The sequence below is a fragment of the Dunckerocampus dactyliophorus genome, chromosome 15, assembly GCF_027744805.1.
Source record: "Dunckerocampus dactyliophorus isolate RoL2022-P2 chromosome 15, RoL_Ddac_1.1, whole genome shotgun sequence".
Classification (NCBI taxonomy): domain Eukaryota; kingdom Metazoa; phylum Chordata; class Actinopteri; order Syngnathiformes; family Syngnathidae; genus Dunckerocampus; species Dunckerocampus dactyliophorus.
In genome coordinates, this window is record NC_072833.1 from 27,377,075 (window position 1) to 27,397,247 (window position 20,173).

The 20,173-nt window shown below is 45.5% G+C and overlaps 1 protein-coding gene across 6 annotated transcripts in view; it reads left to right on the plus strand.

The window, feature by feature from the left end:
- pawr (PRKC, apoptosis, WT1, regulator) overlaps positions 1 to 16,549 on the plus strand; it is a 44,052-nt gene extending 27,503 nt beyond the window's left edge. For 2 of the 6 annotated variants that reach the window (XM_054800702.1, XM_054800701.1), the window contains 6 exons: positions 4,225 to 4,353; positions 7,882 to 7,916; positions 9,639 to 9,738; positions 10,986 to 11,090; positions 11,228 to 11,310; positions 13,064 to 16,541. In XM_054800702.1, the coding sequence (XP_054656677.1) occupies positions 4,225 to 4,353; positions 7,882 to 7,916; positions 9,639 to 9,738; positions 10,986 to 11,090; positions 11,228 to 11,310; positions 13,064 to 13,100 (489 nt within the window). In that variant the 3' untranslated portion in view covers positions 13,101 to 16,541. Of the gene's footprint in view, positions 1 to 4,224; positions 4,354 to 7,881; positions 7,917 to 9,638; positions 9,739 to 10,985; positions 11,091 to 11,227; positions 11,664 to 13,063 lie in introns of those variants that run through there. The other 4 variants (XM_054800700.1, XM_054800699.1, XM_054800704.1 and 1 more) reach the window with 4 other exon arrangements.
- Positions 16,550 to 20,173: the final 3,624 nt, after the last annotated feature.

Here is a 20,173-nt window from a genome sequence, read left to right on the forward strand (position 1 = left end):
GCCATGTTGGGAAATGTAATGGTTTCTTTTTAAGCAAGATGTCAGGATTATTCCAGACGGGAGTGTATTGGCAAGGAGTGAGCGAGAATTTTGTTATTTTTAGAAATTCCCACCAAGCTGTCAGAGTGGTGCTTATATTTATACTTTCAAAACAATTATTTTTCCGGGAGGATTTGGCTAATGGACAGGTTACAAATTGGGATTTCATGGCTAAGTGATTGTTCTATGTCTAGCCATAAATAATCCAATGGGTTAGGTTTGATCCATTTTAAGATATACTGTAACCTGTTTGCAAGGAAGTAGTTGGGGAAGTTTGGGAGTTCTAAGCTCCCATATTCTTTAGATTTTTGTAACGTTTTGAGACTTATTCGTGCTGGCTTATTTTTCCAAAGAAATTTATTTATATATGAATCTAATGACTTGAACCAAATTATAGATGGTTTGGTGGGGATCATGGAAAATAGATAATTAACCTTTGGTAAAATCATCATTTTCACGGTGGATACTCTGCCTGTAAGTGAGATGGGCAAGGTTCTCCAACGTGCAAGATCATCCTCTATTGACTTCTTATAGTGGAGTATAATTCAAGCGGATCAGGTCTGACAGGTTGGAGGAAATGTTAATACCCAAATACTTAATGTTCCCTGAACACAGTGGTATAGAGGGGGTGCTCTGGAAACCAGAGCACCCACTCTGTGCTGTCATCTTAACGCTGGCCCGTGTCTTTGATCCGTGTAGCGTTCACATTGGAGCTGGGAGCGCAGTGCACCAGATTGCAAACACCAAATGTTGGCATCTCTGGCAAAGCTAGATGTGAAAAGAAGCAGGTGAAGCTATTATTACCACAAGAAGACACCTTGATTCCAAACTAGTGTAGATGTAGCGAGTCGGTAGAAATTGCGTGTGAATTCTGAAATGTAGAAAGAATGGTGAAATATCCTAGAAAGGTCCATGCTTGTCAGCACGCACACAAAAGGCCAGGACTGCATTCAAATTGCATGAAAGAAGTGGAACACGAGACAAAGTTGGACTTGAGAGAGCGGCGGGATATTTGCCACTTTTATCGTCTTGTTCAACTCCTTCCTCGCCCACCATGATGCTGAGAGGTTGCGTGAAAAAGCCTGAGGGTAAATAAGCACTTGTGTGCCACCTGGTGCGGAAAACATGGTGACAGGAAGGAAGGAGTGCACATGACGGTGAAAAGAAGATTAGAGGTTAGACAAAACACACTTTCCAGGAAATCTTCCATCCTGGGACGTGGAGGGATGAGGGAATGTGCTAGCAGGCTTCAGGGGTCCATCCTGGTCTGTGGTTGACACGCAGATGTTAAAACCATCTTGACCATGGAGGAGCCAAGGCTGACCACTGTAGCCACTGCTGCTGCAAGGAGACTGGATGAAGCTGTGGCCAAGACAAGCCCGCTGCCATGAGAACCTTCAGCTATACAAGTGTTGCGTAACACAAAAGCTGCAACAGATTATTGAAAGCGGATGTGGTTCTTACTTGATAAGAGCGCTGGTGGGAAGTCTTCAAATAGTTCTTGCTTTGGGACTCTTGCGTGTTGGTTCTGGGACACCTCCCCCTGGATGAGCTCAACAACAACATGACCTGCAGAAGAATCCAACTTAAAAGATGCCCTTATGCCCCCCTTATGCCAGCGTGACTTTTAATGCTCTTCTACACAACACCATCATCCAGCCATCATCCTCCCTACAACACCCGTGTGCAAACTCTTCCACAGAGTGCGTCATACTGAATAATCAAAGGATGGGGGGGACACTGATATTTTTATGGATTTCAACATTTTGTAGAAAGGCCAAAAAAAGCTTTACCTGTATATTTAAAGACAAAGCTTAGTGTTGTCATTCGTATCAACATTCCATCTTCTCTTTACATTTTGCCTTTTTGTACAATTTTTCTTTTTTTGGGGTTTAATTGTATTTGTACAATGTGCCACAGGCCACAAATGGCCCACGAGCCGCACTTTTGACACGCCTGCCCTTGAATCTGTTTAGGAAAACCCTTCAGCAGGTTTCGCTACACATCGTAAAATAAAGCTCTGCCAACTGTCCATCAGTCAGCTGCAGATGGAGGGGTTGTGAGAGCGATGGTGGGCTGACCTAGCGTGGCGTTACTGTTGAAATGTGAGTGTGAGGTTAGCGCTGTAGCATCAGATAGCTATACTGGTGTTGCTAACGTTTGTGTCCTCCTGTCCAACTATGTCTGTGATGTGTGGCCTCTTTTACGTTGGACCAGTGCAGCATTGTATACGTAGGCCTGTCACGATGATCAATAAATTGATGAATCAAACAATAACAAAAAACAGCTCGATAATGAGCTTGCCTGGGTAAATGGACATGTGCGCGTACGCGTGTGTGTAACCGTGCGTGTCATCTGCTCGTCTCTCTGTGCCACACAGGCTTGATGACAAGAGGCTTCACTGTGCATGTCTCTGTGCATGTTGCTTCTACAGTGGAATGAACGGAGCATGCAGGTGCCTCGGGCAGCGGAGCCTTTGTCCCAACAGTCAACACTCACTGAGGTGTTTGGTCTGCAAAGTAAATGTAAACAAAACGGTGCAAAATGTCGCACGCTCAGTGTCACTCGGGACATTGCAAAAGAAATGCAACCATTCAATACAGTTATATGGTATACATTTTAAACACCGAACATACTGGCAGTCTTTGTCAAGCTAACAGGTACACTACACCTGAGTACCCTCTAGTGGTTCAAATGTGAATTACACCTCATGACAATAATGAAGAAAATGGTCTCAAAATGTTGCAGGTAATATTGATTATCGACAATAACTTGTAGCAGTTAATTATCCACCACCAGCAAAATTGGTTATCGTGACAGGGCTAGTTATAAATGTCAAACATGGATACGCACGGACAAACACAGCTCATTAGCTTTAAAGCTACAGACACACAAAACAGCTCGGATGTCTAGTCTGGATGTTTTCTATGGGTTTTCTCTCTTACCGCCATTATTTGTAGTTCTGTGCTTTTATTTTGTTCTGCCTGTTTTCTCTTGGGACTGAATGCTTCACCTTGACTCTGGTTTGATCACTGCTTCTCTAATAGTGGGGCGGGGGGGTTGGCAGACTGAGGACTTTTAGTTTTACTGCAGACCTGCCAACATGTATGAATTTGTGGTACTCTGCATGCAGTTTGACTCTTGAATGCGCTTGCCATTTTGTTTCATTTCGCTGGTTTCAGTTTTGAGTTCAGTCTGCACAGTACATATAAATAAATAGATATTAGCAGTTTCTCAATAGTATTTCAAATCGGGGGGCGTGAAAACATCTGTCCCCCAGTGGGGTATGACAGAAAATAATTGAGAACCACTGGCTCAGAAGGAGCTGGGGGGCACACCCGTGCATGCTTTGTAATGAGGGTTTATTTAGTTGCTATGGTGATACGGTATGTGTGTTTGATGCGTTGCATTGCATCTCTGTCAGCTGTTTCCTGTTTGCTGGTGTTTTTCCACGTCCTTGCTGCAATAAAGTCCAGTTAAAGGGCCTACTCAAACTACATTCCAGCATCAAGACCAGGTTTTGGACTGTTGTGGGAGCTCTGAGACTTTGTTGAAAACCACTCGAGTGAGGCTGTGACACTTGGTCCTTTTGTAAACAGGAAGCGCTTTTTAGCTCTAAAGTCGAGGATCATTAGGAAAAAAGACTTCTTGTGTAACTTCATACACAGAAGCAGCACTCAATCATCCTGCTAGCAAAAAGCACAGGGATGACATCATTAGCAAAAACATCCCTTATATGGTTCCACTTCTTTCCCATTTGGGTTGACTTTATGGAAGCTGAGTGGTTAGTGGCTGTGCAAACAGCTCTGGTATCTCTGCTGCAGAAAGCATGGAGGAGGTTGAAGTTTCAGAGGCTGTGAGAGAGAAGGAGCAGGCGTCCTCCCTGAGGACCATTGATGAAGCCTTTGGCAGGAAAGCCCTTGCAAAATGAGCATCCTTTATGCAGAACCAAACCACAATCCACATTGGTACCTTTCAAGGGACGTCCAGGTGGTCAGAATGTCCTTCCAAAAGGTATCTCCTCAGGGTCTTAGAAGCATTGCAGATGTCCATCTATATCGTTGCTCCGTACAATCATCTCCAGGCTGTTTAGGTGCACCAGCCACCCACTTCCTGTTTGCGTTGCATCATCATCATCATCATCATCATCATCATCATCATCTCTCCTCTTTTATCTCCTGCCAGAGCCTGGATGAACTGGATGATGATGATGGCAGGGAGAAGGACGGGCGGGAGGAGGAGGAGCAGCTGGTCCTGGCCAACACCTTCCAGAATGAGGCCATGACGGCTGATCCGGCTACAGGCCTCGTCACGGTAGGACGGGACGGGACCACTAGATGAGGTCCACAACGCTCTAAAGCAGCTTGTAGCAGGAATTATACCAAAGCCAAGTAGTAGTAGTAGTAGTAGTAGTAGTAGTAGTAGTAGTAGTAGTAGTAGTAGTAGTAGTAGTACTTTATTAATCCCACAGCAGGGAAATTCACCTGTTACAGCAGCAAGCAAGATACACAAAGAATGCATAGTGACATAGTGAATACAAAATGGTTCAGGTGTTGTAGAGTAAGGGATGGGTTACAAGTTTGGAATCACGATGGAAGCTGCTTATTATGAAATCAATAAGATGGTACTGATGACGATGAAGCCTGCACTCCAAAGGGGTTTTGCTCTGCGTCTGTCCAAGCGCCTCATCAAGACCAGGCGTTTTTATCAAGTCTTTAGATTTCACACTTTGTTTGGTGGTCCTTGAATGCACCATAGTTCTGTGCTGTGGGACTCATTAGTTTGTTTGGCTATGTTAGCATTATAGCATTAGCATTAGAAGTATTATAGTATTATTATAAGAAGTAATATAAGATGGAATGACAGCTAGCCTGGCGACCAGGCTAAAGGCTGCACCGTGACTCCCATTTGCATTGATTAGCGGTGAGCAGCTATACATTTTATTCTGGAAATGCGTTACACTCGTTTAATCGCAGCCATTTTTCAAACGAAAGTCCCTTCGGTAGCGGCCGTTTTAGATGATTTGGACTGATCTTTCAAGACACACAGAACATTGTGTTGTATGGTATATAAACATGGAACCTACCAAAAGAAAGATTACACTCCCCTCTTTCATCAGAAAAAATAGGTTGTTTCTACCTTTTTGCATTCTTTAGTAATGAGCAGTAGAACATAGGTAAGTTTCAGGGAAATATCAGTTCCTGACTAAAAAAGGGAGAAAAGAAGCTTTTAGTGAAAAGATTTGCCTCTTGCGCAAAAAAACGCCAAAGATCTTTGGGCTCGGCATTGGGGTTTATAAACGCGTCTAAATACAGTATGTCTTTGGTACTGAATGAGGTAGTAAGTGGGTGAGGCATATTTAGGGATCAAACCTGGGTTGTGTCCAGATAGACGGGGAACGTTCTGCAACCGAATCTAATCTAATAACAACAGTCACTTTTATTGCAAATGTTGATCCAAAACAAGAGGAGCTAGCAGGAGAGTTTCGGGGGTGTTGCCATTTGCTGGTGGCCCTGGAATGGCACAATAGATCTACTGTGTGGTCTTCTATTCTTTTCTTTTATTGGGGTGCTGTATTAGACACGTACAACATCAGTGAAAAGTGAGTCTAAAACTTGAAAGAAATTCCAAAGCTGCATGCTGCGTGCACGAGTACAGCCGTATAAATATTGCTGTGGTAAGCCGTGCTTTCATGCCATGTGTTCTGCAAAGGACCGTGCTGTACCTTTCAAAAGCAAGCTCCAAAAGGCGCTGCCTTCAAAGTCTTTCTGCTTTATTGAGGAGCCATGATGCTCCTCTCCCTCCAGTCTGCCGCTCGGCCGTCCATCTTGTCCTACTAGAGACCGCTGTCCTTGGTCCGACTCCACAAGAGGCCTAACACGGAGCTCCTCTCAGTACAGTACTACTGTAGCTTACTGAATGCGTGTACTCTGTCCGTCCATGCGTGGACTCGCGGCGTGGAGAAGGACGGCAGGTGGGTCGTGATGGATGGTGCTCGTGCAGGCATCTGGTCTTGGTTATCGTCTTGCTGTCCTCTGGTATGCGGCTCAGTACGTTTCACGGAACATTCCAGGGGATCATCTTCTTTTCATGTGGCGCCAGCCCACCTTCTGTTTGATGGCCTGGTAGCAGCTAAAGGTGTCAGATGGTTCCCTGGGTCCCTGTTGGGCTGATGGGGTGGGAGTGGACCCTTATTGACGTAGAACATGGCAGCAGTGAGGACTAAAGAACGCGAGCACACCTCATCCATCACTGGAGGCCATAAAAGGTGGAGTGTGTGATATCTGCAGCGCTGGGAAGCTAAACCACGTCGGCAGCACATCACCAAGTCATCGGCGGTGCTTTAAGACCTATTGCTGATATTTGTCTGAGTTTTTACATGGAGGCGGAGCTTATTGGAGCTGTCAGTGCCAGCATGACGGATAAAGTGTGCACTGATGAGGTCCTGCTAGTCTCGTTGCTGCTCAGCGTTTCATTCTTTCTGAAAATGAGCTGACCCCGTGACCTTGCCTCATATTGTTGTTTGCACTCTCAGTTCAACCTCAAAAGAATCAATGTAGCACACTCCCTCGTGTCAGGAGCTTATACTGGATATACAGTAGAGCTGCTCTGCACAATATCACTATCACTATCAATATATATTGAAATGAAAGCAGCATCCAATCTAAACAGCTGTGATATCAAACTCAGTGGTTTTCCTGTATGGCCTTAAAACAGCCCAGTGTTCTTGTCATATACACAATCTTTGACTAGCAAAGTCAGAATTCTGGGTTGTTGATGGTTCACTGGTACATACATACATACTGTATACACATACAGTACTTCTCTATACATAAGTACTCCTATTTACATATACATTCATATTTCTATATACTGTACATACATACACACTTCTACATACATAGTACAGTAGACGCCCCTACAACGTAAATAATCCGTTCGGAGAAGCTTTATGTTATAGTGTTTCTATGTTATACGAAGCGTAAAATACATGTAAATAGCCCAGTCCGTTCCAAGATCTTCCCAAACTCACCCCTTTTGCACTTCAAAATATTAAAAGTCCACCAAATATGGTGGGAAACTATAAGAAAACATTAGCATAAACATAGTAGAGTAACATTCCAATATAAAATAAGGTAATAAATAAGATTACTGTAAATGAATAAAACTGAAAAACAAAAACAATCCTACCGTTCACGAGATGTCTTGATCAGGAGCGCAAGTGGAGGCAGGAAGGAGGAGGAGGACGAGCCTTAAAGAGTCTAAGAGTCAGCTGGTCTCACAAACGCACACGCACTACACGATAATGCTGTGTGCAAAATTTTAATTTGTAACTTAACTTAATTGTTTAAGTTAGTTTCAGGGGGACTACGAAGACGAAGGAGGTTGAAGGGAGAAGCCTGTCTATCACACACAAACACAGAAGCGCTGGTTACGTCAGCCAATGAGATGGGAGCGTAGATGCGAGCGTCTTTCTTATGGTGGAGTCATGAACACTGACCTTAACTGAGGCAAGTGAGGCCTGCAGTTCTTTGGATGTTTTTGTGGGGTCTTTTGTGACCTCTCGGATGGGTCATGGCTGCACTCTTGGGGTCATTTTGGTTGGTCGACCACTCCTGGGAAGGTTCACTACTGTTCCATTTGTGGATAATGGCTCTCACTGTGGTTGGCTGGAGTCCCAAAGCTTTAGAAATGGCTTTATGATAGATCTCAATTCATCTCAGTTAAGTTATGTTTTAACAGGGGGCCAATCACTTTTTCACACAGGGCCATGCGTGCGTGTGCATGTGCATGCAGCATTCAGGCTAACATCAGATTGTGTGTTTTATTTTGTCGTTCCAGGACACCCCAAGGCCAGGAAGTGGGCGCCCCAAGAGGTGAGACATCTGCAGTTGATTTCCTTCTTTTCCTGCATTTGTGGTGGGAGGAGCTTGTGATGGCATCTTTGAACAGGACTCGACTGGGTGCCATCCTGACCCCGCTCGCTGGCTTCTGCCCTCCTCGGTATCGCTGGCAGGGAGCGCCCCGAGCAATCTGTGCACTTGGAAAGGTTGGGGTCGGGAATCGTGATAGCTTTGGCATTTGATAAGATGTTTTTCTTCCTCCATGCTGGCATCTCCTGCTCACTAAGCTAAACGTCATCCAACGTGTCAGTCTGCTTAGCAGGCTTGGAAATGGACTGGATGGTTAGCAACTCAACTCTACAGTTCCACATAAACTTTCAGACCAGATGCTTTTTATGCACACATGGACGTCTCACTCAGACCACTTTTTGTGTGTCTGCAGGATGCTTCAATCACACGCTTTGTTCTCTCTTGGTGTGTCTCACACTTATTTCACTCAGAAGTTCCAAGTATGCCTCTGGAAATACAGCCTTCACTCACAACACCGTGCGTCACCTTTCGTGGACTCGCTGTTTTGTGGAAATATTTTTTACAGCGTATGAACATGTATTGTGTTCTGCATCCAGATTGGCTAAGGGACTGTAGACCGTTGTCAGTCGTTGTCAGTTGTCAGTCCTCCGTGCCTTCCTGTGTAGCACAGAATGCGTTGGGTTGACATAAATGTCACATGACGACAGGAGCAACATGCTTTAACAAGGATACAACAGCGCTACGGTACAACCAAACGGTGTGGGGACGAGGCACGGTCAGATGAGTGAAATACTCACGAGTCACAAACGTGTATAAGGTGTATGGTGAGGTGTTTTTACAACCTTAAAACATTTAGAACCATTGCAAACAAAGTTGGCTACTTGGTGGATTTGATTTATTGTGGGCTATTTTGGGAACCTATCCCCCGCCATACACGAGGGAATACTCTATACACATTTTTTGGAAAAAAATAAATGTTTTGGTGAAAGTGTACAACTATTTTTCTTGAAAAATAGTTTTGTGAACTGTATAACAATTTTTTTTTCAAATATATACACATTTTTTGGGACAAAAATATTACGAGATTCCTTCTTTCCTCCTTAAAATATCCAACTTGTTTTCTTGAAAAATTATTTCCCAGAAATACAACTTATTTTCTGAATGTACAACTTTATCACCAAAAATATATTTTTTTTTCTGAAAGAATGTGCAACTTTTGCTTTTCAAAAGTATAATTGTTCCTCTCAAACGTCCAACTTATTTTACTCAAATACACAACTTTATTCTTTTTTTCTGAAGAATATAAAGTCCTCAATTAAAAAAAAATAATCGGAGAAACCAGCCTGAATTTGACTCAGTATTTTTTCCTGGTACTTTTTTCCTGAAAAATGAGCTCAATGTTGAATGTTATGATTTGTTTGTGGCGGGATAACTGATATCATCTTCAATGAATATTTGTACATCCAAGCAGCCGCAGCAACGGGAAATCGGCTTCAATTTGTGCTCTTGCTCCACAAACGATGACGCATGCGCTGCCATTACGGCACCCACCTGAGGAGTCCTTGTGTGTAAATATCTTTTTGCGTGAAAGGGTTGCTGCTTATAGTTCTTTTCAGTGTGTGAGGTTAGTGTTTCATTCATGCTTGCTGTCAACGGACCCACTTTCAAGCAGCAGGTGTACTCATGCTGTGTGTGTGTGCGTGTGCGTGTGCGTGTGTGGTGCAGCGAGGAGGAACTGGGCGCTAACAGTCGGCATCACCACAACCGCCACATCCGGGACGTGGCGCCAGGGAGTCTGGAGAAGAGGTTGGAAGAGCTGGAGAAGGTAGAGCAAGTTTTCCATCCACACCTGAAAAAACACCTTGATAGCATCCATCCATCCCCCCCCTTCTTCCCTGTTTGTGTCACCCTGGGGAAGAAGGTATGCATGCTTTCTCCATGTTCCACTTCTCATAAAGAACTGTTAATGCAGACATTTGAATGTGAATACAAATCATGAGTTTTGTCTAGTCAGCAACTACATGTGCTTTCTTCAGTCGTCTAAACATAAAACCATCATCATCATACGGCAGATATAGACAAACACATTTTATTTATTTTCTTATTCTTCATTTTTTTTTCATCTCATTTTGTGTTAAAAAATCAAGATATTTGAGAACATTGGAATGTTTTTATCAGAGCTTTTCTTATGAAAATCCTTATGCGGCCCAGCCACACCCAGACTCCAGCGACCCCCCAGGTCAATTGAGTTTGAGACCCCTGCTGTAGGGTGAGTCCAGCCACCCTACGGAGGAAACTCCTTTCAGCCATTGTCTCTGTTCTTTTGGTCATGACCCAAAGCTCATGCCCATAGGTGAGGGTGGGAACTTAGATGGGGGGGTAAACTGAAAGGTTTGCCTTCCAGCTCAGCTCTCTCTTCACTGCGACGGTCCGATACAGCCACCGCATTACTGCAGACGCTGCGCTGTCGACCTCCCACTGCAACCTTCCCTCACTCGTGAACAAGACCCCCCCGGATACTTGAGCTCCTCCACCTGGGGCAGGACCTCATTCCCACCCCACACTTTTCCCACTGAGAACCATGGCCTGGGATTTGGAGGTGCTGAGTCTCGTCCCAGAAGCTTCACACTCAGCTCAAACCCCCCCAGTAAAAGCTGGAGGTCACAGCCCCATGAGGCCATCAGGACCACGTCGTCTGCAAATTGCAGAGACCAGATCCTAAGGCCCCCGAACTGGACCCGCTGGACACCTTGGCTGCGCCTAGACACTGAACAGAAAGTGGCTCCTGATCATAAAGTGGAAGAAATACATGTTAGCACTTTGATACATGAAAGAACGTCTACGCTACGCTAGCTCATAGAAAACACCAAGAGCTGATTTTGAAATATGCCAATAAATAAACTTCAAAATGGACATGTTGGACACCCCTCACACCCCTTTTCATCATCATCATCATTCACAGAGGTCTTTTTCTTTCAAGCATTGGTTGCCCTGGAAACAGAAGCTCCTCGGGAGGAAGATGTCCTTGTTTCAAGCATGAAAATAAAAATAAAGGGTTTTTTTGTCCCCCAGGAGTTGTCGAGAGAGCGCCAGGAGACAGCCAGGCTGCTGAAGGCCCACCAGGACAAAGACCACCTCATCGACAAGCTCAAGGAGGAGATCCACCTTCTCAACAGGGTGAGTCGGGCTCCTCCTCACACAAGCAAGCACCTCGGTCGTGCCTCACGGACATGCAGGGAAGAAGCAATGACAGGTTTGATCATGTTTAATACTGGAAATGGAGGAAACGGCTAAAGGAGCGCGTGTGCTTGCAGGACCTGGACGACATCGAAGATGAGAACGAGCAACTGAAACAAGAAAACAAAACTCTGCTCAAAGTGGTGGGGCAGCTGACCAGGTAGAACCTTCCACGCCGCCTCGCTGGACCCACGTGCGTGTGTGCGTGTGCTCGGCACCTTAAGGGGCGTTGGGGGAGGGTTAGGATGGAATGTAAATATTTTGTACATAAGAAGCGTGAATGAAAATGGAGTTGAAGACGTTGACATGAATAATAATCAATGTGCTGATCAATTGTCCATGCTCTTATGTACTCCATGTACTGTATGTCCATGGCTCTGCAGGGGACTTTGAAGGCATCACAAGGTTGCTTCGTTCGAGGCTTTTGCTTTAGCTTTTAGACGGCAGCACGCGTACAAAAGAGGGCTGATGTGTTTTGTCGCATTGAATAAAACTTTTCATGATCTCCCTTCAGTTGCCTCGTTGGTCCTTCAAGCTCACCCCCTCTATCACTCATGCCAAGGGGCACACAAGCTGCCACCTGACACCTCATCACTTTTGTATTTAGTAAAGTAAAAATAGTGAAATAACGAAATAAGTTACTCATATTTCATGTCAGCTTCGTTAAAAAAACAAAAAACATTTTCAATATCAACTCCTATCATTTTTCCCATTTTTAAAAACATTCCAATTTTCTTCTCGATCGTCTTTCTGTAACATTGCGACCTTATTCCCATTTTATACCCTTTCCACCAACTCATTGGATTTTTGTTGAACATTCAAACTCCTTCCAAGCATTTACAGGCAAGTGGCTTTCTTGCAATTCCCCCGGACAGCTAAGTAGAATACACGCGACCGTGTTCGCAAAACAAGATCTAGAAATTCAACAAATTGTCAAAATAGACCGAAAATAAAGCCGTTGCCCTCGTTGGCTTCATGCTAAATGAAAGGAATCAGACAGCAGCGCACGTGGCTCCAAAGTCAGGCTTTTCTTCTTAGTGAAGTGAGAAACAATTACGTAGCAGCGGAATGGCACTTCCTGCATACGTCTCTTCAAAATAAAACAATTTAGCGGCCGTAAATGACCACTTGTACAAAACACAGCTATGTAAATGCAACAATTACAAATGCAGCATAAAGTGGGAATATGAAATAAAAAAGAGAAAAATGTTAGCAGCTAAAATAATTATATAAAATAATAACATTACATTATTCTCTTAATATTTTGTTTTTGTCAAATTACTGCTGATTTTTGCATTTCTGCTGTCCCCCCCCAAACATTTCAGCTTTCTTCTTCAATAATCTTAGTAAATGTTCTTTTCTTAATATTATGTCTTTATCCAATAATATTTAGATTTTTTTTCCCTAAGCTAATGTTCCAAAACTTTATTCTGTTTTGTTTGTCATACTTTTGAAAAATATTTCCACTTTATGCGGCTAAAATGTCATTATTTTATTGTATAATATTCCAAAAGGAAAACGTTTTCTTGTTCATTTTTTTCTTGTAATTTTTTGGTGTTATTCTTGTGAAATGACTGCAGATTTGACCATTTTTGCTGTAGTTTTTTTTTTAGTCCTCGTTAAATGCTGTTTTTAGAACGTGTCAGGGGCCAGTGAAAGCAGGGCTGAGGTAGCGGAGGTTGATAGCATCTATCTAGGGAAACGTGATGTCGGCCATGTTTTTATGTTTTAAGCTGCAGCCTTGAACGCAGCATGACAGCAAAGTGAAAGATGGCCGACATCGCCCGGAAGGGTCTTGAGATCCTAAGGAGATGCGTGGAACGATAGGCGGCCCTTATCTTGTAGCTGAAGAAGGTCGGCCATATTTCACCGAGGCGTTTTCTGTCCGTTTGGCCAATCTCTGGCATCTGCAGGTCGCTGGGAGCAGGCGGGAGTCCAGATGACAGATAAGGACGGAAGCAAGGAATACTTGTGGAATCTTCATCTCCGACATGAGGTGGGATGCCGTGGGAGATGATTGGCCAAGAAATGGAGCTTCTGTCAAAATGTTCCTGTTATAATCCACACTTCATCAGCCACTGGACACGCGCGCGCGCACAGAGCTTCTAAGCAGCAGCATGACAGACTGGAGTGTCTCGTTCCTCCGCTGGGAATTGAGTCATGGGCTGCTTGTCTTCCCCCGGTAGCCATGGCAACGGCATAGCTGTGTCTCCCGATCGATGCTTTGTCACACACTTTGCCTCCTGATGCTAAAAGTTGTGACGGGGGCCAAAATGGCTGTGTTTTGGCACCCCCACCCCAACCTAGTGGTCGGGAGCCTAAAGGGCGGGGCTAGATGCGACTTAGTCCTGTGTGTGTCAATCAGCCACACCCTTCAAGCAAGCGAGACTCTGAGATGCACTTGCAGCTGTTCACCAGAGGGGGCGGTAGACTGCCGTTCTGGGGACACAGTTATTTTGATTTAGTATACATGGCTGCAAGGGGGGCAGGGAGCCTTTTTTTCAAACTGATACCATCCATCCATCCATCCATTTTCTATACCGCTTCATCCTCATTAGGGTCACGGGGGCATGCTGGAGCCTATCCCAGCTGACTTCGGGCGAGAGGCGGGGTACACCCTGGACTGGTGTCCAGCCAATGGCAGGGCACATATAGACAAACACTCACATTCATACCTATGGACCATTTAGAGTCCCAATGAAGCTAACATGCATGTTTTTGGAATGTGGGAGGAAACCGGAGTACCCAGAAAACCCACACACACACGGGGAGAACATGCAAACTCCACACAGAAATGCCCAAGGGAGAATCCAACCCAGGTCTTCCCATCTCCAGGCTGTTCCTGTATTGGCCAACATGCTAACCACTAGACCACCGTGTGGCCTCAAACTGACACCAATAACACATAATTTTTTTATTTCTACCTTATTTATGTAGATGGAAGTGTAGTTAGTGCACACGTGGAGGTAAGAAGGACTGGAACAAGTTAGTACCTGTTGATGTGTCCTAATGAAATATGACATTACTACTAGCACATCACTGCTATCAGGAGAACCAGAGTATAGAGGGGGAGGAGCCACCTGCTGTGGCCCAGCAAGGTGCACTGGATTCAGGCACACGCTCCGAGCGGCCTGTGTGACGCCACGGAGGTCTCTGGCAAACCTTTTGCACTTTTCAAACGGCGTTTCAGGAGGCCTGAGGGGAAGTTAGGACAGGCCGTTAACGTCCCAGGCAGGGGAAGGAAGGAGCGCCTTCACGGATGATGTGGGAGTAAAAAACCATGAGAAGCAAAATAAATATGTTTAGGAATACAAATATGTGTTTTTATGTGGCAAACAAGACTGAACCACCTGTGAGTGCTTTTAGATGGGGGGGGGGGGTCACAGGAGGATGCACTGCTCATTGAAAAGAGCAATACGTGCGTTCGATAGTGGCAGCACTGATCCTTCCTGCTACATCGTCGTATTCTCTGGCAGAGCAGGCGTGTTAAGAAGCAGACGGTCCCGTCACAATGTGTTTAGGAGCGACGGCCAACTGGTAGCACCAAATTGTGGCCACTCAAAGATGGTCTATTTGATGGAATCTCCTGCAGAAAGAGAACCCATGGACACGACTGCTGTCATTCTCGTGCAGGATGAAGACCACTGATGGAACGCGTGTGTCAGTCCTTCTGCTTCCAAAGTGAGAATGTGGTGGATGACTCACAGCGTCCATGAAGGTCACTCTGCGTTGCCATGGCAGCGGCGTCCGGTCTCCCTGACACGACGCATTGTCAGGGAACACCTCCTTCCTCCTCCTCCTCCTCATCCGCCGTGCCAAGTCGGCATCTCCTTGGGATGCCAACATGGAAGATAGTATTCACCTTGTCCAGACGGCATGTGCTCGTCGACCATCTGTCATCTGCTCTTACGCTCAAACGCAGCTGTCAATCACGTGCAATGCCCGCCTTCCTGTGGCCTTCAAGGCAAACAAGCTTGTTGGATTGTCATCCTTGCGGTGTCATCTTTACTCACCAATCATCTCCATCTTCTCACTTTGTTCCACCAAGATCATCTTGACTGTGAAACGCTTCTACTGCTGGGGGGGGAGGGGGATCAGGGGGATGGAGACTTTCATCCCTTTCAACCACATCACGACAGCCTGAGGCTTTGCAGTGCATGCTGGGAAATGCATGTCGTCATAGCAGCACACAAACATACATCCTTCTAGTTTACTCACACTACCGCTTCACCCGCCATCATACCTTGGAAGCCCATTATTGGTAGCATTATGATGATTGTTATTATAAACCAGGGGGGTCCAAATGTTTTTCCAGCGAGAGCCACATTGTGAAAATGAAGGGATACAACTTACCACTGATGTTTTGTAACCAACATGTTTCATGATGCTAGCAATAGCTTTCAAGATGCTAATATGTTTCAATATGCTAACATGTTTCAAGATCCTAACAACATGTATCAAGATGCTAGCAATATGTTTCAATATGCTAACAATATATTTCAGCATGCTAAGAATATGTTTCAAGATGCTAACAACATGTTTCAAGATGCTAACAATATATTTCAGCATGCTAAGAATATGTTTCAAGATACTAACAACATGTTTCAAGATGCTAACAATATATTTCAGCATGCTAAGAATATGTTTCAAGATGCTAACAACATGTTTCAAGATGCTAACAATATATTTTAGCATGCTAAGAATATGTTTCAAGATACTAACATGTTTCAAGATGCTAACAATATATTTCAGCATGCTAACAATATGTTTCAAGATGCTAACAACATGTTTCAAGATGCTAACAATATATTTCAGCATGCTAAGAATATGTTTCAAGATGCTAACAACATGTTTCAAGATGCTAACAATATATTTCAGCATGCTAAGAATATGTTTCAAGATGCTAACAATATATTTCAGAATGCTAAGGATATGTTTCAAGATGCTAACAACATGTTTCAAGATGATCAACTTCACTCTTTGCTATTTTCCCCCATTTTTGCTGTTTTTTTTTTCAAATGTTCCAACTATTGTGGCAACTAATGTTACAACTTTGTTGTAGATTTTCTTTTGGTAATTATGCTTTTATTCCCATACTTTGACTTTATTCTTGTAACATTCTAACTTGTTCCATTCCAAAAATGACAACTTTATTTGTTTTGTTTGCCTCTCATAATATAACTTTTTATAAATCTCTTATTTCAATTGTTTTTCTCTTGATATTTTGATTCTATTGCTGATTGTTCCTTTTTTGCTGTTGTTGTTTTTTAGTTTAATTGTTAAATTATAAGTTAATGTGTGGTGGGCCACACCCCTGTTATAAAGCGATAGGCCCCGCCCATCCGGGATGTAAATAGTGATTATAATGCCAACCCTGTAACGTTGGCTTTGCAAAATGTAGCATAGCAAAGGTTTCACAGGTTAAAAGGTTCCATCATGTTTGTTTACATCACATTTGGTCTTTAAACGTTACGTTACATCGCCAACTAGTGGCCTGTCATCCAACTACATGCTACATTGTTGCTGTCCAATGAAAAGACTATCTCGTTTCTTTGTCAAATAAAAAACTGTGGATGTCAGACAGCCTTCTACTCATGCTGCAGTTTGCATATCAGGCCACTAGTTGGCGATGTAACTTTGTTACCACTACAGTCCCTCCATCCCAGCCTATCCCAGCTGACTTTGGGCGACAGGCGGGGTACACCCTGGACTGGTCGCCAGCCAATCGCAGGGCACATATAGACAAATATAGTCACCAATTAACCTCACCTGCATGTTTTTGGAATGTGGGAGGAAGCCGGAGTGCCCGGAGAAAACCCACACGCACACGGGGAGAACATGCAAACTCCACACAGAAATGCCCAGGGGAGAATCGAACCCAGGCTGTTCCTGTATTGGCCAACGTGCTAACCACTAGACCACCGTGTGGCCAAGTTGCAACATGACGACTCGAAACAACACGGTCACATGACTTGTGGAGCCATCTTGGGGCCAAATTTGCGTTTGTGTTCGCCTTTTCTTTACAGTATTCTTGTTTATTCTCCAAAAATGCTGGGTTGTTGTGCATTTGGGTGCACAAATAGACATTGTATTTGTATTGTATTTGTATTGTATTGTACTTTATTTATCCCACAGCAGGGAAATTCACTTTGTACAGCAGCAAGCAAGATACGCAAGTAAAGAATACATAGTGTCTACAACATGGTTCAGGTGGTGCAGGTGTTGTAGAGCCTGACAGCGGTCGGTATGAAGGACCTGCGGAACCTCTCCTTCTTACACCGTGGGTGTAACAGTCTGCTGCTGAAGGAGCTGCTAAGGGAACCCACAGTGTCATGTAGCGGGTGAGAGGTGTTGTCCATGATGGATGTCAGCTTAGCCAACATCCTTCTCTCCCCCACTTCCTCCACGGAGTCCAGAGGACCTTCCAGGACAGAGCTCGCTCTCCTGATCAGTCTATTGATCCTGCTCCTGTCCCTGTCCGTGCTGCCCCCTCTCCAGCAGCCCACAGCATAGAAGATGGCTGAGGCCACCACAGAGTCATAAAAGGTCCGTAAAAGAGTCCTGCACACACCAAAGGACCTCAGTCTCCTCAGCAGGTGGAGGCAACTCTGGCTCTTCTTGTAGAGGGCGTGGGTGTTGACGGACCAGTCCAGTTTGTTGGTAAGGTGAACACCCAGGAATTTGTAGCTGTCTACCAACTCTATGTCCGCTCCCTAGATGTTCACCAGTGTGAAGTGAGATGTGAGATGACAACCAACGATGGCTGTGTCATCGGAGAACCTCTGGATGTGACACTGTGTGGAGTTGTGTGTGAAGTCCGAGGTGTAGAGGGTGAAGAGGAAAGGGGAGAGCACCGTACCCTGAGGGGCACCTGTGCTGCAGAGTACCATGTCAGACACACAGTGACGGAGCCTCACATACTGTGGTCTGTTGGTGAGGTAGTCTATAACCCATGCAGTCAGGTGTTGGTCTACTCCCACACTCTCCATCTTCACTCTGAGTAGTGACGGCTGGATGGTGTTGAAGGCACTGGAGAAGTCAAAAAACATGACCCTCACAGCGCTCCCGCTGTCCTCCAGGTGTAGCAGTGATCTGTGCAGCAGGTAGATTACTGCGTCGTCCACTCCGATCCGAGGCCGGTAAGCAAACTGCAGGGGTCCAGCTGAGTGCCCACCAGGGGTCGCAGGTGCTGCAGGATAATCCTCTCCATGGTCTTCATCAGGTGAGAGGTCAAGGCAACAGGCCTGAAGTGGTTAGGCTCCTTGGGACGCGGTGTCTTTGGTATCGGGACCACACAGGAGGTCTTCCACAGGGCCGGGACTTTCTCCAGGCTCAGACTGAGATTGAACAAGTGCCTTAACACTCCACAGAGCTGGTCAGCACAGTCCTTGAGGATTCTAGGGCTGATGCCGTCCGGTCCCGGGGCCTTCCTTGCCTTGATCTTCTTCAGCTGACTTCTCACCTGATCATCAGTTATGGAGAGGGGGGTAGAGGATGGCTGTGATGCGGATGTGGGGGTGAAGAGTGGTGAGTTGGTAGGGGAGGGAGGGGGGGCAGATTCAAATCTGTTGAAAAACAGATTGAGTTCATCTGCCCAGATCTTGTCCCCACTGGCTTGGTCTCTCCCCACTCCTTTGCTATGGCCTGTGATGGTCTGCAGGCCTCTCCAGACTTCCCTGGCATTATTCTCCTCCAGCCGCTTCTCCAGTTTCCTCCTGTAGCAGTCCTTCCCCTTCCTGATCTTATGCCGGAGTTCCCTCTGGACTCTGCACAGCTCCTCCTTGTCCCCCGAGTTGAAGACCCTCTTCTTCTTGTTTAGCAGGGCCTTAATCTCAGAGGTCACCCAGGGTTTGTTGTTGGGAAAACACCGCACCAACTTGGAGGGCACAGTGTTCTCCACACAGAAGTTTATATAGACTGTGATGCAGTGCGTCATGCTGTCAACGTCACTGCCATGGGGACTACAGAGCGCTTCCCAGTCTGTTGTCTGGAAGCAGTCTCTGAGCCTAGCACTGCTCTCCTCAGACCACTGCTTCACAGGCCTCTTCACAGGGGGTTGTCTATTCACTACTGGAGTGTAGTCTGTGACGAAATGGACGAGGTTGTGATCAGAACGACCCAGCGGGGGGAGGGGGGATGAGGTGTATGCATCCTTGATGTTTGCATACAGGAGGTCCAAAGTTTTATAGTCTCTAGTGTGGCATTTGACATACTGGGTGAAGGTGGGAAGAGCAGAGGACAGGGAAGCATGATTGAAGTCACCGGAGATGAGGAGGAGGGATTGGGGGTGCTGGTTCTGAAGTTGAGAGACGATGGTGTGGATCTGCTCTATAGCTGCAGCAGCGACCGCTGAAGGAGGGAGGTACACAGTCATAGCAATAACATGTGAAAACTCCTTCGGAAGGTAGTATGGCCGCATGCTAACCGCTAACAGTTCCACGTCTCTGGTGCACAGTTGCTCCTTCACACAGATGTGTCCCGGCACCATCTATCATTCACAAACACAGCGATTCCCCCTCCCTTCTTCTTACCGCTCTCCGTTGCCTTCCTGTCCGCTCGTACCAGCTGGAATCCGTCCAGTGCGACATGTGAATCCGGAGAAAGTTCACTCAGCCACGTCTCCGTGAAGCACATGAGGCTGCATTCCCGGTACTCCCTCTGCAGTCGGGTCAGTGCCGTTAGCTCTTCCATCTTGTTGGGGAGGGATCTTACGTTCCCCATGATGACAGACGGTAGACATGGCTTGTACCGTCTTTTCCGGTTCTTGCACTTCACTCCCGACCTGCATCCTCTTCTGCTCCTCCGCAGCTCCTTGGGGATCTCCGGCCTCTCCACGCAGAGAGGGGGTGTGTGGCACAGGGCTAACAGCTGATCCCGGGTGTAAACAATTGAGCCTTGGTTGAATGGGGAGCCGTGGCTGAAGAGGTTTCCCACAGTTGAACTGAAAAGTTCAAAGAGCATCAAGGCGCAGACTAGAAAAGTAACAATATGAACCTCCATAGCTGCATACTCGACCAAATGCG